Consider the following 20914-nt stretch of genomic DNA (forward strand, 5'->3'; position numbering starts at 1 on the left):
TTATCACGCTGTCACGCCGCAGCCATCACGAGGACCAAAACATGATCTCTTCGCGGCGCCGACGCTTCCAAAAGGGTTCTTCATCTCCGAGGTTAGCCCTCGCCGTGACAGCTCGGCTTTTCCCCGTGCATACAAATGGCCGCCCCGTCCCATCAGGTAGACTGGCGGCAGCGCTCTCGCAGCTGGCTTGGCGGCTGCTGACAAGTGGATAAAGAGCCTCGTGCGGGTCAAAGGGATCAGGATCGCCGATCTCGAGAACGACATATCAAGCAGCTTCGTGCGGGCGGAACGTTTCTCCACTGTTGCTTTGACGATGATGGAGTCAACGAAGAGACGGACAGGTCAAAAAAAGGGAATGACGGACAACCTGCATATAAAGAAGATGTGTTGGAGAAAAAGCAATGCGCCATCTCCATCCAGTGTGAAATTGCCCCTCAACTCAAATGGAGTCCGAAAAGTGTCACGCTTGGGCGTTAACGAGGCAGGTGGGACGCCATTTGCAGATTTGGCGAGAACTTGGATAGCGCTACTGATCACAAACTTAACACAGCCACAATAACACACCTCCTGTCTGGCGTTATGAATCTCCGGTTTGTGCACGCTCCTCGTGAAAAAAAGATGCTCTTCAAGGTTCTATTCAACAGTTAATGGAAGGCAAAACTGTTAATGCTAAAGCTACTCCAGCGGTAATTACGCCGTATTGTGAGCCCTCTTCATTCAACGCCAGCCGCGACGAGGGTTTTGTTTTCCCACTTCGGCGCAGGCTTAGAAGGAACATTTACGACCCAGACCGAGGTTTTTCATATGTCACTCGTCGGCTTAGATCGATAAGACGGAGACGTGATCGCCACATTGCTAGCGTTTTCCGCGTCCGCACTGCCGGCTAATTGAAGGCGGTGATAAATCTCTTTTCGCTCCAACTTTAATTAAGTTGCCTCTTTTAATCACTTCTGTCGACGACGGCAGCGCCTTTCTTTTTACTCCCAATTACTCAAAAAAAAGAATTCTGTGATGGTCTAAGATGGAATCCAAAAGGGATTCGGTCTTAGGGGAGAGTCACTGATGGTTTTGGAAACACAAAAAAAGTGCCTTTTGTTTGTTGCTGCCACCTGCGGATGAGAAAGCCAGCCGAAACTATTCTTCAAATCAGTCTCGCCTCAAAGTGTTCTCGACGTCAAGCGTGCCCGCCGGGAGGCCTCATTAGTTCGGGAACCCTCGCGCCACGCATGGACGCACCGACGCCCGCGTGAAAGGCGTCACGCCACGTCCTAAACATTCGTTCACGGTTGACACGAGTTGAGTCAGGTGAGCGGAGAAAAGACACCGACAGATTGGTGGCGCCAAAGAGACAAAGCGGTGAGCGCGCCGGGGAATGGCGGCAAGCCAAAGGAGCAGCTGCTAACGTGCCAAGCGGGGGCAGCATACCTGATGGGAAGCCGTTTGTTGTGAGTGTAGTCATGCTGACCTCGTTCTCATCATGACAAAAAAGAGCCGACAATCATCTACCACTCAATGGAACGGCCATTGTGCTCCCGCCGCCATGGCCGCATCGAGGCAGTACGAAACCGAAACAATACAATATAGATTGGGCCTCTCAGCTCCTCGCGGAGGATAAAGAATATACAATATGATAGTATAATAGTTCCGTTATATTGAATGTCTAAATGTGCTGCTGCGCTTCGATATGTGCTTCCAATCACGAATCAGAATTAGCATTAAGCTAGCAGGCTAAAGATGAAGCGCAGTAAGTTTTTGTTAGCTCAAAGATCTGTTATTAGCATTTGCATTAAACTAGCAGGCTAAAGATAAAGAGCAGTACGTTTCTGTTTGCTCAAAGCTCTATTATTAGCATTAAGCTAGCAGGCTAAAGATAAAGAGCAGTACGTCTTTGTTTGCTCAAATCTCTGTTATTAGCATTAAGCTAGCAGGCTAACAATAAAGAGCAGTACGTTTTTGTTTGCTCAAAGCTCTGTTATTAAACACCAGGGGGTACAAGAAAGTCATTTCCATCTGATTTGAACATGAAATGGCTGACAATTGGCATTTCCTGGGAAGAAAACTGCACGCCGCCCCCGCCGTCAGCAAACAAACACGCCCCGCCGACACAGAGCGGCTCACACGGAGGCTTGTTTGCAACATCACTTGTCGTGAATAGAGTATCGCAAAGCAAATCACGGCGTTATTGTTGACTTGAAAATGACAATCAGCGCTGTATTGTCGGAGACCTCGTTGAGAATGGCGAAACAATAGCGGCAAGCCTTTTCCCTGAGCCACTGCTGACAGTACAATACATTGTCTAGCATATTATACGTACTCGGGCATTTCTCCAATCGTATTTTGGAGAAGACAAATTGTTACCAACGGAAAGACAAGTCGTACCAGTTCACCAAACAATCAAATGTGATTCATTTTTCTTGCCAAAATGGCTCATCATCATGACTCGAGCCGACACATTGAAGCTATTAAAATGAAGCGCAAAAAACATCAAACACAAAATCTTTGATGCAACGCACCAAAGTTGGCAGGCGTATGTTCCTTGTCACTCATCAAAATGTGTACATGCATGAAAAAAAAAAAATACTAATAAATTACTACATGCATACATACATACATACATACATACATACATACATACATACATACATACATACATACAATAATATTAACAATATATGCACGGACGGACACACACACGCATATATATATATATATATATATATATATATATATACATATATATATATATATATACATACATACATACACATACATACATACACACACACACACACACACACACACACAAGTGTGCGCACACACAGACACACACGCTCACACACGCTCACGCACACACACACACGCACGCATACACACGCACACACACGCACGCACACACACACACACAGAAACACTAATACACACATCCATACATACACACACACACACACATACATACACATACATATAAATGTACATTAGCCCTTTTGGTTCCTCCACTGGCCATATAGCGCTTTCACTCAGCTCTCCTCTTCAAGGCTTCTCATGTCTGTTAAGTCGGCCTAATCTTACAACATCGACTCTGTATTGCGTCTCCTTACGAGTGGCGGACATGGCAATCATCACACCCACTCCTCCTCCTTCAAGCGCCCGCTAACCTCAAATCCACATTAAGTCAAGCTCCTGAGTGCGAGCTCAAGACGGCTGCAAACTAAAAGCGCAATCATCAACGGGGTGTTACGTTAATGCCCCAAAGTGTGCTTCAGGACCAGCATCCCTGCAGGTGTCCCTAATAAAGAGGCCAGTCTGTACTGTATTTCCAGCCAAGACTAATTTGACACACTTGAGCAACACACCAACAACGTGCATTTTCAGTCCCAGCACACGTGCGTGCAGATAAAGATAAGAATGCAATTCCAAAAAGGGGGGGGAAGAAAAATATGGATTACGTCTCAGGAGGAAATCTGCATCCTACACACTGCAAAATGAAGCAACTTACACATGAGGATTTGAACAATTTTCTGCCAATGACACTATCGCAAGCTATTTCCGGACACACGTTTTAATTAAATGTCGCGTTTGCATCGTGAAAAAAAACATAAGTGAATGCTTTCGTCACTCAGTGAATAAGTCTACACCCCCCGTTGCTCAAATACTGTTTTTTTGTGGCTTCAAGACCAAGATAAATCATTTGTAAATATTTTCCACCTAGTATGAATACTGCAGTGACTTTTGTGACATCACGCGTACACTAGTGGCAGTTAAAAGCGGCAAATCCTCCCCCGAGAAAACGTCGAGAAATCGTCTCCTCCCTTTTCACAAGTGACGGCGTGTGTCACAGTCTGCCACGCGATCTCATCTTCCACGGCGGAGCCTCTCGAGCTCCGGCGGCTCCACGTCGGCAAATCAACAAGGGTGAGAGACACAATGAGGCTGAGATGAAGTTGAGGGTGTTACGTAACACTCGTCGGCGTCGTTAATTAGTGACACGGTTGAACTCTTACGAAAATAACATCATTAAACTTTGAACATGTTTTGCTTCCAAAGCATCAAATCGACATAGCGGTGAAGATTTTTTTTTTTTTTTTGACACTTTCCGTAATTTGTTGGGTTCACTTTGCTCCTTTGCAGTATATGTGGAGCTGCACTTTATCGGTGACATTACGATGTCATCTGTCCTTTGGAACATATTGCACTTAATTGCTTGATGATCTCACAGACGGCCAATTTTTTTTTGGTTTTTTAACAAGCACATATGTCAAGCACTTTACCTCAGGGTAAAAAAAAAAAAAATAAGACCACCACAGTGTCCACCTGTTGTGGACAAATATGAGACAATAACGCTTTTGTTCGCATCATAAATCTACAATCGTCATTACGCATGGGCCATAGAATCCAGTTAATGACTCACAATATGAGTGACGCGTCGTTAGCGTGAACTGTGTTCTACGAGGACCTGAAGACGAGAATCCCGATCTAACCGCGAGTGACCCCGACCTTGTGTCCTCCATGTTTGCGCTGATAACACTGGGGGTCCACCGGGCCTCATTAATCACCTCCCTGTGTACCAACTCGACATCGACACGGCAAGAACATGGGCGCGTAAAAAGACATTTTCTCTAGTCCCATGTGGAATCTTCTCATGGAAACACTGAAGCGGCGAATTTAATCATGCGGGGGGCAAAAACTCGAAGAGTATTTTTGGCTGTAAGTTGAAGAGACAAAGAATTGTAAAACTAAATACCAAAACTAAAAAAACTCAAATTAAATAGACGAGTTACAAGCTTATACCCGCTTCAAATGAAACAAAGCAACAAACGCGGCCCGTAGATGGCGCTACAGGTGGATTAAATACAGTATAGGCTACAAAACAAACCGATGACTAACTAATTTTGAAATCAGAGACTCGTAAAAACTGCTCAAATATTTTAAAAAGACTAATGGTAATAAAAAGTGCAAGCAATATCTTTATGTCAATTTATAATTTTAGGAATGATAAATTTGTCTTCGCGGGCCACATAAAATGATGTGGCGGGCCGTATCTGGCCCCCGGGCCTCGAGTTTGACACCTATGCCTTAAATGGTACAAATGAGCATCTCTTGAACGGCTTTTTACCAGTGGGAGGGGTTGAGCGCTTGGACCGGACTCCTCCAACAGTAATTATCGCAGGTAGTTCATTAGCGCCCGCCACGACGGAGACGTGACCGCATGCTCGACGCTCGCCGGCCATTTGTTTGTGGCCCTTTCAATCAGGGCCGGCGGCGAAGACAACCGCTGGCATTTGCATGATAAAGAGCATATTTCTAAATTTATTTTCTTTTTTTTACGAGTCTGACTAAAGAGCGCGTTGTGATGATCAAGGTGATGAAAGCAGTTCATAAATGAGGAATGTTCAGATTCACAGCAGGGATGTTCCTCGCCGTGGCGTGTCTGTGTTAGCTCGGAATAAAGCCGCTTACAGAGCAGAATAATGAATTCCCCAACTGTGGATGAATGCATAATACCAGATGTTGGGACTTTTAAACAAACAGCTCCGAGCGCCGCCACTTTTTGTTTTTGAGGTTTGTCTGACTGTTGCCGTTCTGTAGGGAGAAGGCAGAGGAAAACAATGTGTTCTGCTAAATGTTGCCCTCCGCCCGGCACGCCGCTCCCATCCCCCGCTTTCGCTTCCAAATTGCGGATGCGCGCCTCGACGAGCGTTCTCCCGGGGTGAGCGGGCCAATCCTATTGCGGCGCTCGCACGGCGTTCAAGGAACAGCGAGGAGAGAAATAAAAGGCAAACGAGAGATGCTAATCGTCCACCGGGTGGAGAACGCTGTTTTGGGACGCTGAGACCGGCAGATGCACGGAAAGATGTTTACATCGCTCTCTCAATGTCATTTGATGGCATCTAAAAGGCATGCAGATGAAAATCTCTGCTTTCAGCCTGCCTGACTAAACGTATTTAGCCCCGATGAGCCAAAAAAAACAAAAGAAGACAACCCAAAGCTGCAACAGTCACGACTTGCACAACCAAAATGGCCGTCACGACTTTGAAGAGCAAAACTTTTAAAAGTGAGATAAATCCAAGTTGATGCAAAGAGTTTCTCGCCGTACTAATCCGGCATAACTTTGGGTATCCTCACGCGGCAGACCTCTACATTTGCAACTTGTTTGGCAAACATGCCTTTGACAGCATGTGATATGCATAATTGAATGCTAGCTAATATCTATGTGACTTGTTGGCTCATTACGTGCAGCCAACTGCCTAAAGTTATACGATTATACATTCATAGGGACGATGCCCAAAAACCTAATTACCGAAAAAAGACGTAAGACTGACATCAGCAAAAAAAAAAAAAAAAATGAAAGGGGGAATCGCCGTAGGCTGGACTTTTAAACTGAGCTCATCTTGTCTCCTCGCCATTTTGGAGCGAGGCGTCGATACGTTTCATTAGTCCGTCCGTCCCGGGCCTCTTCCTCGTCCGTGAATCCAAGTAATAGAAAGCTAGTCCGCCGTGACGTGTCAGCACATATTCGCTAACGGCCTCAAATACAGTAAAACACGGGACAGACGTTTGGTGTTCGCTTAGTAAAAGGCAGACACAGGCAGACAGGCAGTGTAATAACCTTGTAAACAAAATTAATGAAACACATAATGGCGGCGAGGCTCAGGCAGTGTGCGCCGCGGAAAATTTACATTTACATTGGAAAGCAATGCAGCTTTGGGCTGGAGGACATCGGGGGGATTTAACGTTGTCACGGCGCATAAAAAACGGTAAACACCCGCCGTGGCCGAGTGAATGGACGTCACCGGATAAGGGAAGAAAATTCCAAAAGGAGACTTTTTTTTTTAAATGACAGAAAATAATTCGGAGGTCCAACTAAGACGGCCTGTCATCATCAGCATCAGTCATGTGACTACTTATGTTTCCCTTGTGTTACTTATATTGTATGTCATATTGTCGTTCTTATGTTTTCATATGTAAAGATGTACATGTTTTTAATAAATAAAAATGAGTAATATAATATAATACAACATAATACAACATAATATAATATAATATAAAATAATATAATATAATATAACAACATAATATAATATAATATTATATCCATCCATTTTTTTATACAAAATATAATATAATATAATATAATATAATATAATAAATAAATCATTGCTAAGGTATAGGCACATTTAAACAAGAAGCCAAAGATGGCTCACGAATAGGAAATGAGAAGGAAATGAATTGTCTTACCGCTTTGAGATGAGTCACCTGAAAGAGAAGAGAGAAAAGAAAGATGAGTATGTCGCCTCAACAAAAAAACAAAGAACATCAGATTCACGGGCACAAGGTGCTGCAACTTCCACACAGGAAACCAGTCAATGAGACGCCTTCAAAAGACCAGGAAAGCATATTTTCTGCGTGTATTTACATTAAAAAATTAACATTCCTCACTTGTGCTAGACAACCAAATGAAATTATTTTCCTCCCTGAAAGAGAGACAGTATATTTAATGGCATGGATAACGGTTAAATTATGACAAGCCCTAATTAGGAACGGGCAATTCAGAAGAGTAAATAAATCATCAACGTTAATTGCGCTCGGCCACACATCCCGTCCGCATGCATTATTTCTCAGCGACCCTTTGAAATACCGACTGTCAGTCAAAGTGTCGCTCAAAGTGGAATTAGCATAGCCGTGCGTCGGTTAAGACTTTTGCTGCACCCTTAACAAATCCTAAGGTCCGACGGCGTGCCGATTTCACGAGCATTCCTGAGAAGAAGTCTTTAGTCCGAAGACCTGGAACATCGGAATCCCATGCCAACATTTTGAGCTGACTCCAAGAAGATTTTGAAGGCTTCAAGTCAGAATTGAGGACTCTGTTTTAATCCAGGCTGTTTTAAACCATCCATCCATCCATCCATCCATCCATCCATCCATCCATCCATCCATCCATCCATCCATCCATCCATCCATCCATCCATCCATCCATCCATCCTCAGAGTCGGGTCATGGGTTAAATGACCCCCACCCCCTCAAAAAAACTATTCACAAAAAAAATATATAAATCACAAAGATGGACTCCTTCCTAACTGCATAACAAGACTGTTTTTCAGAGCGTAATTATCAGTATTTTTGCGTGGTTATTTACAACTTTGCTGCTGCAGCGAGAGGCCACGGGAGGAAGCGGCGTTGCCAGGTAACAGCCACAGAGGCGCAGCCTTGGCGGAGGAGCGCTTCGGTCCCACCGAGCGCCGCTTCCCGGCGAGCTTGAGTGGCTCTCGAGATGGAACGGCGAGGCGCCATCAAAACACCCGGCGCGGCTTTCACAAAACGAGTGCGGAAAGGCCCAAACGGTGGCTTAAAGCCAAAAACCAGTCAAAATGGCGGATGGCGCTACATGCTAACTGCTTACACCACAAAGCTTCGGGGACTCGGTAAGGTTAGGACCGGTTTATGGTTTTGGTGGGGGGGGACGATACACCTCCCCATCAATGGGTTGGTGACAGCTCAACCGGTACACCGATCGGGTTTCCTGTGCTCCCGCTAATCCCTTGGATTGGATGCTGAGGCTGCAGCCTGTTAATTTGCCAAATCCCCTTTTGCTGCTCTTTGCTCATCCCTCTCCTCTGATATCAAGTGGCTCGCAACAGGATGCCAAAGATGGAGGTGGTCCAAAGCAGAATTTGTGTAAGCAGAATCCGAGCAGTCTGTTTTAAATCTTTCCTCCATATTTGATTGCTTATTTTATGAAAAGCCCTTTTGCAAAAGTGTGGCAATGCGTAATTTCAGCCTGCCAGTGTGTGCCCGTCAAATGACACAACACTAAATGCTGGATGTGATTTTTTGTTTTTTTTTCGAGACAACAAAATGGAGATTGCAAAAAGGATAAATAATCAAATGGCCCAAAAGCCGTGTCACTCGGGCTTTGGTATTAAAGTGTCAACCTTGTCATGTTTGTATGTCTGTGAGGCATTTAGAAGGGGACACTACATTTAGGTGCAAAGCTTCTAATGGAGGCTTGTTTAATTAGTGGCGAGTTGAAAGCCTCAAGATGGTGGAAATGAAAATTGGAAGTAGTCCCTGACGATGCTCGTCGGCGGCGCCGTGCAAATTTGCAGAGGTTGAACACTGCAGAGAAAAAAACAAACTCTTTTTGGGGGAGCTAAAAACGCAATTTAAAATATAGATTATTGATGTTTTTTGGCAACAGTGTTGGCAAAGCAAGCAAAACAGTTTTTCCTTCTATTTTGAAATTGTGAGAACAATACAATGGACGGCAGTTCTGTCAACAATTTTCACCTCAAAAAAACTTCAAATGTCCCAATTGAAAAAAACTATTTTAAATATTTTTTAAAAATTCTTGAATTTATTTTCATTTAAATTGGTTTGCTTTCTTGAAATTAATTGAATTGATTTTCATTAAATTTATTTGCTTTCTTGAAGTTTTGAGCTGTTTTTTTTAAATACCTAATTAAGAATCTGTTGAGGGGAAAGTTAGGCGGAGCCAATAAAAACAACAGTTCTACCAAAGACTCTAGTCTGGGATTTCGTTTCTGGTATTTGTTGGAGTGAGCCACTACCAAGACTTCATCTGTTGGATACGTACTGTGCAAAGTTAACAAAGCGTGCTTACAACGCCAACGCTTGATTAAATTATTCATTTGAGAGCGAAGCCGACAATTAATCAGCTGGGTCAACGGGATTAACTGGCTCTCGCAATGAAAGCCCCAGCATGTTTAATTTTTTTGTTTTTGTTGTGAAAAAGTGAAAAAGTTTCATCATGCATAACAATCCAAACTAATGCAGGTAATCTCCTGTCCTCGCTATCGTATTTATTTATTTATTTATTTATTTTTAAAAGGCCATCGGAATTTTCCACAACTCCTTTGGGTCAAGTGAGACATTTACAGACGCGAAATGAAGACGCGAGCTCGGGACGGACACGGCGCTTCCCCGAGGCGTCGTCTTGTGCTAGTTTATGAGTTTCCTCCGTCTCCACGTGGCGTATTTTTTTAATATGCTCGTCCTTCTGAAAATCTCTTTTATTCAATTAGAAGCGTCTAATTTGCGCCTCAACATATTTCATTAGGCCTTCCTCCTCCCTCACTGAGGGGATTAGCTTCTCCTTCCTTTTTATTTACGGCATGCCGAGACATCACATTCCTGCAGGAGGGCACAAGTCAGAGCAATTATTTTTCTGCGGGACTTGAACATCTCAGCCATCCCTCCCCCGTAAGAGTGTTAAATGAGCGGACATTCCGTTCCCTCCGCAGCTATCAATTTAGCTGCAATCTACATTTTCCATACCGAAGCTCTAAAATCCCGGCCGGGAATCGAGTATTCATGCTAATGGTGAATCAATGTGGCGCCAAAGCGCTCATTTTGAACTGTTTTGTAACTTTTAAACGTCTGTCCTATTTCTATTCGGTAATGACGGACGTTTGAGGTGTCCTTGAAGGTTTGTTTGGAATCCGTGGCTGGATTTTGATCTTTTTCTTTTCTTGTAAAGCGAATGCGGCATTTTTTTAAATTTATTTTTGTGAGTCATTAGTCATCCCAACAGCTTTTCTCACCTCGCCGCCTTATCTGCTATATAGCGCCATTTGCTACTATATGTCACCCATCTCACGTGCCCCCCCCCCCTTACCCTCCGGTGGCCTTAATTACAACTTGTAAAAACCCGACCTGGATCCAATTTCCACACTGCCCCCAAGATGAATGCCCCACTGGCCAAATTTGATTAAGTTCAGTTGAAATTACGCGTATCAATGTGTGTGCGCGCCTTTTTTAACATTTGGCAAAGGATGGGAGGAAATAGTCGAATTTATCGGGACTGAAACGCATCACAGAGATGCTCAAAGTCGAACGACAAGTGGAGTCAGCATTCAAAATACAGGCAAGGACAAACGGTCACTTTGATTGGCTGTTAGCTAGTTAACGCTAATCAGTCCATCTCCTGGCTACGGCAACTCCGATTGGACAAACTACATTACGCGTACGGTCACTAAAAGTTCCCCAAAAAAATTCTTAGTAGCAACATTTACAATGCAGCTCAGTGAAATACGGGCTGAAAAGAAGATTCTGTTGTTCTAGTTTATTGTATTATTTCTTCTTTATTCTTTCAGTTCACCTCAAACTTTTGTCTCCATAAAGTAAAGAGAATTACAACTTCCTAAACTTTGAATTGTGTTTTGTTAATTATGTCAAGGACAAAGATGTACTCGGGTCAGATTTGTCTTTGTCAATAGTTTTGCTTTTATAACACATTCCCTTTCTATCCATCTATTTCTTTTGTTAGAACAATTATTTTGTTTATTTATTTAGTTATTTGAAGAGGGACAATGCACATCAGTATCGATACAAAAAAATTAAAAATCTAATATTTTTGATGATAATAAAGTTTTCAATCATTATGGATAATTGTATTTATTGTTTACAGTCTGGGATTTACTACAGGGTCGAAACAGTTATGCCACATTATAAAGTAGAAGATCCTCATTAGAGGTTAATTCTACCAAATTTCGGTAAATTCATTTGAAAATGTTAAAAGTTTTAATAAATCAATGAATCTTTTTTTAATAACTTGAAGGTAGGAACTTAAATCGTCGTCCGCAAGTCCTCAAAATTGGTACCAACAGTTCATTTTATTGCAAAGTTGCAGTTCGAGCCCAATGCTACACCAATTAGCATACATTTGGCCGACAGTTGTAGCACTTTGCCAATGGGACTCAAAACTGCATGTAATTCACAAATGATGATGACGAGATTGTTGTTGTTGTCCGGCGCAGCGGCCCAAAAGTGCTAAACGTTGACGTGATTGGCGCTGTCACTTTCCCCAAGCGAGGCCGCCAATAACGCCTGGGAAACGCCGCGCCTGTTTCCGCCTCACCTAAGAGCGGCGGACCGGCAATGACCTTCACACACCTCGCCGCTCAAGGTCCCGCAGCGCCCGCCGCCGCCCAGGCCTGTCAATCAGCATCAGCCCGCCGACTGTAATTACGCCATTGGAATGGACCCGTCATCTCGCACCAGCCGCGATAATGAACTTGAGATTGGTGATTAGACCAGACGGAAAGGTAGAAACGTTTGAATTTGCTTTCATGTCTTCATTTCGGGGTAAATTCTGTGAAATTCATTAGAAATGAACAAAGAGCTGGTGGATCCATCCTCCTTCACAAAGAGCCGCGGCCACACAAAGTCTAGAAAGTGCCCTCGGTGAGCTCCGAGCGAGATGGCTATCGTGACCTGGACCTAGTCCATTACATTGCGGGCGAGATACGAATCGGGCTCAATACTGCCTTCGTTTTCCCGGCGCTATCTTCAAGGAGATCTACATTAGACCTGCTGGCGGACTATCTCCCAAGCCTCGCTTAATTTCGTTCTCACTATGCATCTACCAGACGTCAGAAATAGAACAAATTTTATGGAAACAAAATGGACCGTGGGTGAATAGAATCTGCAATACCAAACCTGAGATTTTAGAGCTTGTAAGAAAAAGAATAATTTTTTTTTATTTCATTATTATAAATTTATATATATATATAATTTTATTTCATTATTATTATAAATTTGTATATATATATATATATATATATATATATATATATATATAAATTATAAATGTATACGTATATATATATATATATATATATGTATATAATATAACTATATATATCTATATATATAGATATATAAATTGCCTGAGTTCTTTGCGATTAATCACATTCTATACAAAATCTCATAAAAATTCAATAGTGGTTTCCGCCTCACTTTTTATTTTAAAGTATCACCAATTAAATGAAAGTGACATTACGTTTGTTGACATGAGCTGTTTTGACAATGCAGTTAAAGAAAATATTTCCTTTTAACCTCAATTTCAAGCATTTACAGTAACCAAAGCAAACTAAAACTCATTAACACTGCCAGGGCATCATGGTTATTCTCTTTGTTTTATAAATTAAAAAAAAAACTAAAATAATAATAATGAAGATGATGATGCCAACGCAATCATGGCCTTATTGTATAAGCAATAACCGGCTTGTTAATTTCAGAAATAGCTTCTGGGCGACTGTCGGAGTGGCACATGAACACCTCGTAGTCTGCTAACTTTCCAAATACGATGAATGGCTGCTGAATTGGAAACATTAATTTTATATAGATGTGACTAAATCCACCCGCAGGCCGTTTCTTTCTATCTAAAATGTTACGCTAACCTCTTTGAGCCACATAAGCATGTTTATGAAGCACTTATATTAAGAGGCGTCTTTTTATTTTTTAGACGGAACTGTTGGCCGTTAAATAAAAACGTGTTGCCTGCCCAGCATGCGGCGGCCGAAGCGCTCTTCCAGACGGCCAGATAAAGATCAGCGGTGACCAAGGCCTGCGGTTCGTCCTTGCATCGGCGGTGAAGGGTGGCCGCGGCTTTAAGGAGACTCGCCATTGATTTTTCCCCGACCCTCTAATATGACGGCTGACGTGATGGCCCCGCGATCGTTAACGGCGGCCACGGCCTCAGCTAAACACACGCCTGGCTACTTTTTCCGTCCGAGCGAAGCAAGGGCATGCAAAGCAGAAATATTTTCACAAGGGTGGGGGGGGAGGGGGAGCAGGTAATTTGCTAATGTGTCAGATGTTCTAAACAGCTTTATTGATTTTTTTTTCTCCCCCCTTTTTGGTTCAAAGCAAAGCATATTAATCCTGGAAACAAGGTGATCGATAGAAACGGCCGACTGGGCAATGTTCGACGAATAATCGGCCGCTTTCCTCTGTAACTGATTTGTATTTGCATGGGTCCTTCGTCCGAGTTGATTTCACGGATCTCGTCCGAGTGGCTTACGGACTCGACACGAAGCCCCCCTTCGGATCGATGATGACCTAATGTGTGATTTCACGTTCATCTGGTTCATTCTACGATCTGGATGCACGCACGGCCGTTGACAAGATTACGGCTGGGATAAACAGCCAGGGCAGACTTTTATGTGCGGAGGAATGCTGGGGGGGGCGCTATGGGGCGGCTGGCGGCCTTGAAGTCTCGCTGGACCATTTGGATGAACTTATCTTTAACCGTACAGAAAATAGTTTGAAGGGCAAATTTTATTGGCATAGAGCAGGAGTTTTCGACTGGTTTTCTCGGAATATTATTTCGTTTTGCACTATACAGGCTATTTATTTGCATGTGTATGTCTATTTTGGTCATCTCAGCTACATTTGACATAATTTGGATACCCATCCAAATTATTATTATTATTATTATTATCATTATTATATTAATAAATGATTCACAAAATTAGCTGGAAAATAAATCAAGTCTAAATAATAAATACATTTTTAAAAATGTTAAATATTTTCCAGTTCCATTTTCGGGCCACCTGCAATACCGCCACGGGCCACTAGATATATAATATATTATATGTATTAATAAATGATTTACACAGTTAGCTGGAAAATAAATCAAGTCTAAATAATAAAAAACATTTAATCAAAAAAAAAGATCCAAATGTGTATTTTCCAATTCCAATTTCGCAATACCAGAATGGGCCACGAGAGGGCCGCGACCTACTGTTTGACAACCCCTGCCATAAAGGAAACGTAGTTTGATCAAACAGTCAAGTGCTTGGCGGCATTCTACATCCAGCAAGTCCTTTTAACATGCCGTCGGACGTTTTTACGTCTCAACGCCAAAAGTTCGGACTTTGCCACCACGAATCACGCGCCGCCATAATAGAAGAGAGGAAGCTTTTCTTCTTCTCTTTCCCTACAGCAGCAAAGGTCAGAACACTCACTGACTCCTGCTCTTGTTCACTCCTTTCGATTTTATGAACTCAGCTTTGACGCTTGCCTTTTTCTTTTCCCGCGGACAATTTGGACTGAGCGTCCGGTGGCGTCAAAAGGTCAACAAATGAGGAGAGCAAAACTGAGAGAGGGAGACAGTCCTGACTTGGAGGCCAGCAGCACACAAATGTCAACACAGTGTAGCCAATGGGACTGGAGCACGGCATTAAAAGAAAAAAGAAAAAAAAAAGTGCGTTGAAAGTCAGAACAGCAAGTGGACTCGACATGAAAACAGTTCTCGGAAACATCACGCCAACAGCGGGCGTTGTTTTTCTTTCTTCTTTTCTCAAATCCACCAGTGAGCTATCGCGAGAACCTGAACGGGAGGGAGCCCTTTCAAAAGATTGCCAAACAAGAAGAATGTCAGCAGAGTGGTGAGAGGGGGAAAAAAAACTCTGCACATTCTATTTTCAATGTTGGTGGATGAGCAGCAAACAAAGTTTCGTTTTGCTATCGCTGTTGAAGACGCAGACAAGAGTGTTACCTTCGGCCCCCGGGGTGAAGTCATCATGGTCAAAGTTGGTCAAGGGTGAAGGTCCAGGACGTTAGCCATAGGACAGGACAAGTGTGTGGGAGGGGCGGCACATTGGTGAAAAACAACAGAGGGAGGGAGGAGGAGTGAGATGGTTGGAGAACATTTAAGAGAGATGTTTAGGGGGTGGGGAAGAAAAAAAAATGGAGGCATTTGAATGGTACAGAGGAAAGGTCAGGAGAAAAAAAAATCTGTTCAAAGGGCTCAGGGCATCCTCGGGCAAGAAAAAGAGAACCCAAAGAAAAAAAGAAAATGAACCCATACCTTGGTCGTTTAACGTCAGGTGCGCCAGACCTTGAAAAGGGAACAAATAGACAAAAAGAACAGAAAGAGGAAGAAGAAGAAGAAAAAAGAAGGTCATAAAAGGCACGGGAAGAACAAAAGCATTGTCACAACGTTGGACTGCAGTTTGTGACAGACATCCTGGGGCAGACTTGGATGTCAGAGTTCAAACCAAAACAGAAAAAGAGCAGAGAGAGAGAGAGAGAAAGAGAGGGAGCGAGAGAAAGAGGGAGAATACCAACAGAAAACAGGCAAACACTTTTTGAGTGAAGTGTGTGAAGGGTTTTGAAAGAAAAAAAAAAGCATTTTTTTTTTATTTGCCGCAACACCCGAAGGCTGTTGCTCTCACAAATGCTTTTTTTTTTTTTCCCTCTGGAGTACTTATGGAACACAGAAAAAAAAAACTGTTTGGCAGAGAAGGAAGGCTTCAGCTAGATTTGTATTCAAATGATTGGAAGAAGAAAACCAACACGACGAGAAGGTCAGATGCGTTATCTGGAGAAGTCAAAGATTATCCACACGCAGATAATGGCCGCCGCCTAAAATGGAGGCGGCGGCGGAGTCTCGCCAGGAGCGCCAGATAAGCGTTGGCGTCCATCCATAAAGCTCAAACTGCCAAACTAGTTTAGCTTTCTAAAAACACATCTGGAATAAAAACAAAAAAACCTTCAAGGTCATTGTTCATAAGAACTAAAAAAAAAATCAAGACGTAGACTGCAGCCCAAAAGCAAACACTGAATATTTGAAGCTATTTTGTGGACAAAAGGGAAAAATAAACTCCAGGCAAAGGGGGAGGAAAAAAGCCCGTCCTGACGATTGGCTTGTCGGAATCTTAAATCTGACAAAAAGCAAACGCAACTCCCCAAACAAAGCGATTGGATTTGACTTGAGGCGAGACATACTTTCAAGAGTCGCTCGGGCAAGTCAACACCATTCGAGTCAACCCGTCTCGACTCAGTCGATAAATAAGACCGACAGCTCCCCAACTTAAAAAAACAGTAATAGCAAGACCAGCAAGAAAACACAAAACCACAACTGGCCTTTCTCTTGCTAGCAAAAAATGTCACCAAAGATTCTCAAGAACCACCAAAGGTTTTTTTTATGGACCGTCAGGGATTGACAAGAACCATCAGAGCATCAGAATTCAAGCGCCACCGTTGCTTCCGAAGCGTTTTTTTTCTTTATCTGACCGCCGACTGGTTTTCTGTTGGCCCTTAACAAAAAAACAGTCATTCCACAACTTTTTGTTTTTAACCCCTTGCTCATAATCAACTCATTTAGTGCCAGTGACAGTTATAGACGTCAAAGATATTAATTGGGCAAAACCTGCGATGAAAAAATGACAAATATAATTATATATATATATATATATATATATATATATATATATATATATATATATATATATATATATATATATATATAAAATATATGTGTATATATATATATATATATATATATATACATAATATCTAATAATATAATATAGTATAATAGTATAATATAATATAATATAGAAAAATATAATATAATATAAAAAATATAATATAATAAAAATATAATATATAATATAATAAGCTGTACGGTCCAAATGGCATCTATGTTGTCGCGAGGAATCAATACGGGAAGTTCTTCAATGACCTTGTGACCTCAATGACCTCGTGACCTTTGCGTGACGCAACAGATGCGTCAGGTCTCACGGCGACAACGAGGAGGCACTCTCGCCACCGCGTCCCGCAAGCCACGTCCGAGCCCGTCCCCGACAGCGGCATGCTAAACAGCAGCATCCTCCAAGGGCTCTTTGCAGCATATGGCCGCCAAGCTTGACATCCTCTCGCTTAATCTTCCTCTTCGTGCCCCGAATGGAAGGACGGCGCACCATTCACGATGCATTCCGGCATTCAAAGCGTGTGGCCGAAAGGCCCGGCGACAGCGAGGGCAAGTTTGTAAAAGTCACATGGAATAACACAAGGAGGAGAAAAGGGAGAAGTTGCTGCACCCTCGGCGTGTTATAAAATCAAACAGCATCTACAAATCAGCGGTTCTTACTCAGCCCGGGCACCGTTAAAGTTTCATCGTGTAATCATTGTCGTACGTCTGGCGGAAGCCAAAAGGTGCCGGCGGGGCCCAAGCGCCGTTTGTAAGACATTTGTTGAAACATGGTTCCCGTCCAAAGTGAATACAAATTCCTTTCAGCCAACTCATTTATATTGCATATAGTGTCTTTTTGCAGCTTAAGTAATATGCAGACGGCTCAAATTTAAAGTGCTGTAATAATTCACAAGAGTGAGACAGCGAGAGGGGAAATATTGAGAGTTATAGAATCGTCTTAAAGGCTTTGCGTGGCTCCCGTTTTTTTTTTTTTCTTTCTTTTAAATTATTAACAGAGTGCGCCCACTTTCTAAAGTTGACTTCATAACTCTTCACATTGGCTAGTACACTTTATTGGTAAATACACACATGAGATCACAAGCCAACCTAATTAACAAGCTCAAGGATGGGAAATTTGGAGCAAATTTTTATTCTTTTTTAATCGGTGTTTCCTGAGCAGATGAGTAGCAACGATGCTATTTGGTATATGGACAACATACCTGTAAAATACATCAATATACCCGTATTTCATTTCTCATTATGCAGTTCTCTGTATAAAAGATCCGCTATGCTAACACAACGTATTGTGATTTTTTTTTCTTCCAAATTCTCTTGCATAAAAAGGACACACACTGCTCAATATTATGTGAAAGAACACATTTTAAAATTATTAAAATAATTATTATAATTATTATATATATATAATTTAATATAAATAATACAAATATAATTATAATATAAATTTATAATAAGAAAATAAAATTATATATATATAAATTTATAATAAGAAAATAAAATTATATATATATATATATATATATATATATATATATTTAAATTCCAGACCGCTTTGGTGTAAACACGCATCGTATTTTCCGTGTGTTGCCTGAAATTCCAAGGGGGACTATTGACCCCCCCCCCCACCACCCCCACCTCGGAAAGACACTTAAGCTTGGGCGCGCGAGACATTAAATCTTTATGGTCACTTTCCACTTTATGCAGCAGCAACAGCCATCATCTGTCAGGTGTAATGCGCTAAGTTGTTTGGAGACCCTCTCAGCATATGCGCCGCTGGATTTAAAGCTTCCATTAGACGGCACCGGCACTGTGTAATTAACATTACATACGACGGAAACATACGACAAACATTGGAAATGTCAAAGCGGGAGGTGCGTCATGTGACGAGGTTGCGACCTAAACTCAAAGCGAACATCTCATCGGCTCCCAGACATCTCCTAATTAAGCGCGTGACGCAGAGTGAATCACTTTGACGCACACATTTTGTTCATTAAAACACAGCTAATATGTCACAGGATCCGTCTGGAAAAATAAACCTCATCACCCGGAGACCGGCGAGAGGGAAGAGAAGCCAGCAGCTGCCTCTCGCCTCGTAATGAAGCGCTTCATAAATAAATAGGAGCTCCATATGTCGTGCCAGCCAGCGAGGGAAGACTCATTTCGGGTTTTAGCCGCTGGAAGCTAACGCTACGGGGATATTGATGATATCGTCACTTAGGCTAATTTACGGGAGGCAGACGGAAGATTCTCGGCGGAACTAACGGGTTAGCACATCCGGGAAATGAAGCACTCATTAGAACCTGCGTGTGCTTTGTAGAAAAGACAAGTTGTAGTTGGAACAACTTAAAAATGTAAATTAGCGACATTTATGGCGACAATGTTAGCTGGCGCGACAAAGCTAGCAAGGTGGGGTCTTTATTGTTGGTGACGATTGCACGACAGCCGATTTTTACCTCAGCAAAGACGACGAACGTAAAATTCTACTTTTGTCTTCTTTTTGCAGGGCCGAGGAAGCTCCAGTTTATCTCTCACAAAGCAATAAATTCCCCCCCCTGACCTCCATTTTCCTTTCATTGATGAGGTCGCAGCTAATCATGCTTTCCCAAGTGCGACTTGGCCAAGACGACCCACCTGCACTTTCCCTCCGTCCCGTTCCTAATTTTCCACGAACGGCAACACGGCCGCCCTTTCCGCTCAGGCAATTTCATGGACTGAATGCCTCTGATTGCCACTTCTGGAATGGCGCTCATTAGTGGAGTCTGAAAGCGGCGAGTGGGCAACAAAATGCATCCTTCCAATGTCCATTTTCTGTTTTTTTGCCCTCTTTTTGCTCCCCTGGAAGTGGTAATTGCCGTGTCAGACGTGATGGAGAGGCTGACAGGGCAGTTAGCGGGGAGGACGTTCTTCACACTTTAAATACAAAAGCAATCAAAGCATTTCAACTCTGTATGAGCGGCAAGGAGGCAACCTTCATTATGCTTGCCGAGCTTTTACGGGATCTGAGCAGTCGCACCGCATGATGTCCACGCCGGGGTATTTATGCCATGTTGAATTTCGGTGCCGTGGATCGGGTCCATTAGCGGATTGAAAGCGAACATAAATAAAGTTGCCTCGCCTCGCCACGGAGCTTTTCAATCTGACGCACCTACGCGGCAAAAGGCCGGCCAGCCAGCCGGCTGGCGCTCCTCTCAGCCGTGCAAGCTCCAATCAGAAAGACACATTAGCGCACAACGACTCCTCGCCTTGAGCCGCTCTTGATGTTTCATGTTTCATTTTGACAACTCTCTCCCCACCCACAGCCGCTCGCGTTCCACTCCGCTAGCACTGACTAAAATCACGTCGGCGGCTTTCTTGGATATGCGGCCATGCCGTGAGCTTTGCGGCTTTGTTTGTTTGTTTGTTTATTTATTTATGTATTTATTTATCTATTTTATTTATTTATTTATTTATCTATTTATTTATTTATTCTTTTAATTTATTTATTCTTTTTATTTATGTATTCTTTTTATTTATTCTTTTATTTATTTATTTTGATTTAATTTATTTGGATGCCGGGGAGCGGTACGCGCTGGGTAATGATGACAATGACACGTAATGGAAAATTAATGTCTTCCAGCTGGGACAATGCGCTCGGATTTGTGGAGCTGCAGGAGAGCTTCATCTTCTGTGAGAAATACTGAGTATGTATATTAACGTGAAATTTATTTTCAAGTATATAAATATGAAGATTATGGTAGTCTCACATTTTTATATATATTTTTTTTGGTTGCATTTGACTCCCGGCTGGAAAATCACGGATGAAGCCAAGAAAAGAAGTTACTAAAGCATCGGTGTTAAACCCCAAGCTCGAGGGCCAGATGCGGCCCGCCACATTATTTTATGTGTCCGGCAAAG

At 42.5% G+C, this 20914-nt stretch overlaps 1 protein-coding gene across 9 annotated transcripts in view; it reads right to left on the reverse strand.

The window, feature by feature from the left end:
* nrxn2b (neurexin 2b) overlaps positions 1–20914 on the reverse strand; it is a 243218-nt gene that overhangs the window by 129967 nt on the left and 92337 nt on the right. For 7 of the 9 annotated variants that reach the window (XM_088392174.1, XM_088392166.1, XM_088392112.1 and 4 more), the window contains 2 exons: positions 15614–15643; positions 7237–7254 (listed from right to left, as the gene is read on the reverse strand). In XM_088392174.1, the coding sequence (XP_088248300.1) occupies positions 7237–7254; positions 15614–15643 (48 nt within the window). Of the gene's footprint in view, positions 1–7236; positions 7255–15301; positions 15419–15613; positions 15644–20914 lie in introns of those variants that run through there. The other 2 variants (XM_088392184.1, XM_088392156.1) reach the window with 2 other exon arrangements.

This window comes from Syngnathus floridae, chromosome 1 (assembly GCF_059516105.1).
Source record: "Syngnathus floridae isolate MCC-2025c chromosome 1, RoL_Sflo_1.0, whole genome shotgun sequence".
Taxonomy (NCBI): Eukaryota; Metazoa; Chordata; class Actinopteri; order Syngnathiformes; family Syngnathidae; genus Syngnathus; species Syngnathus floridae.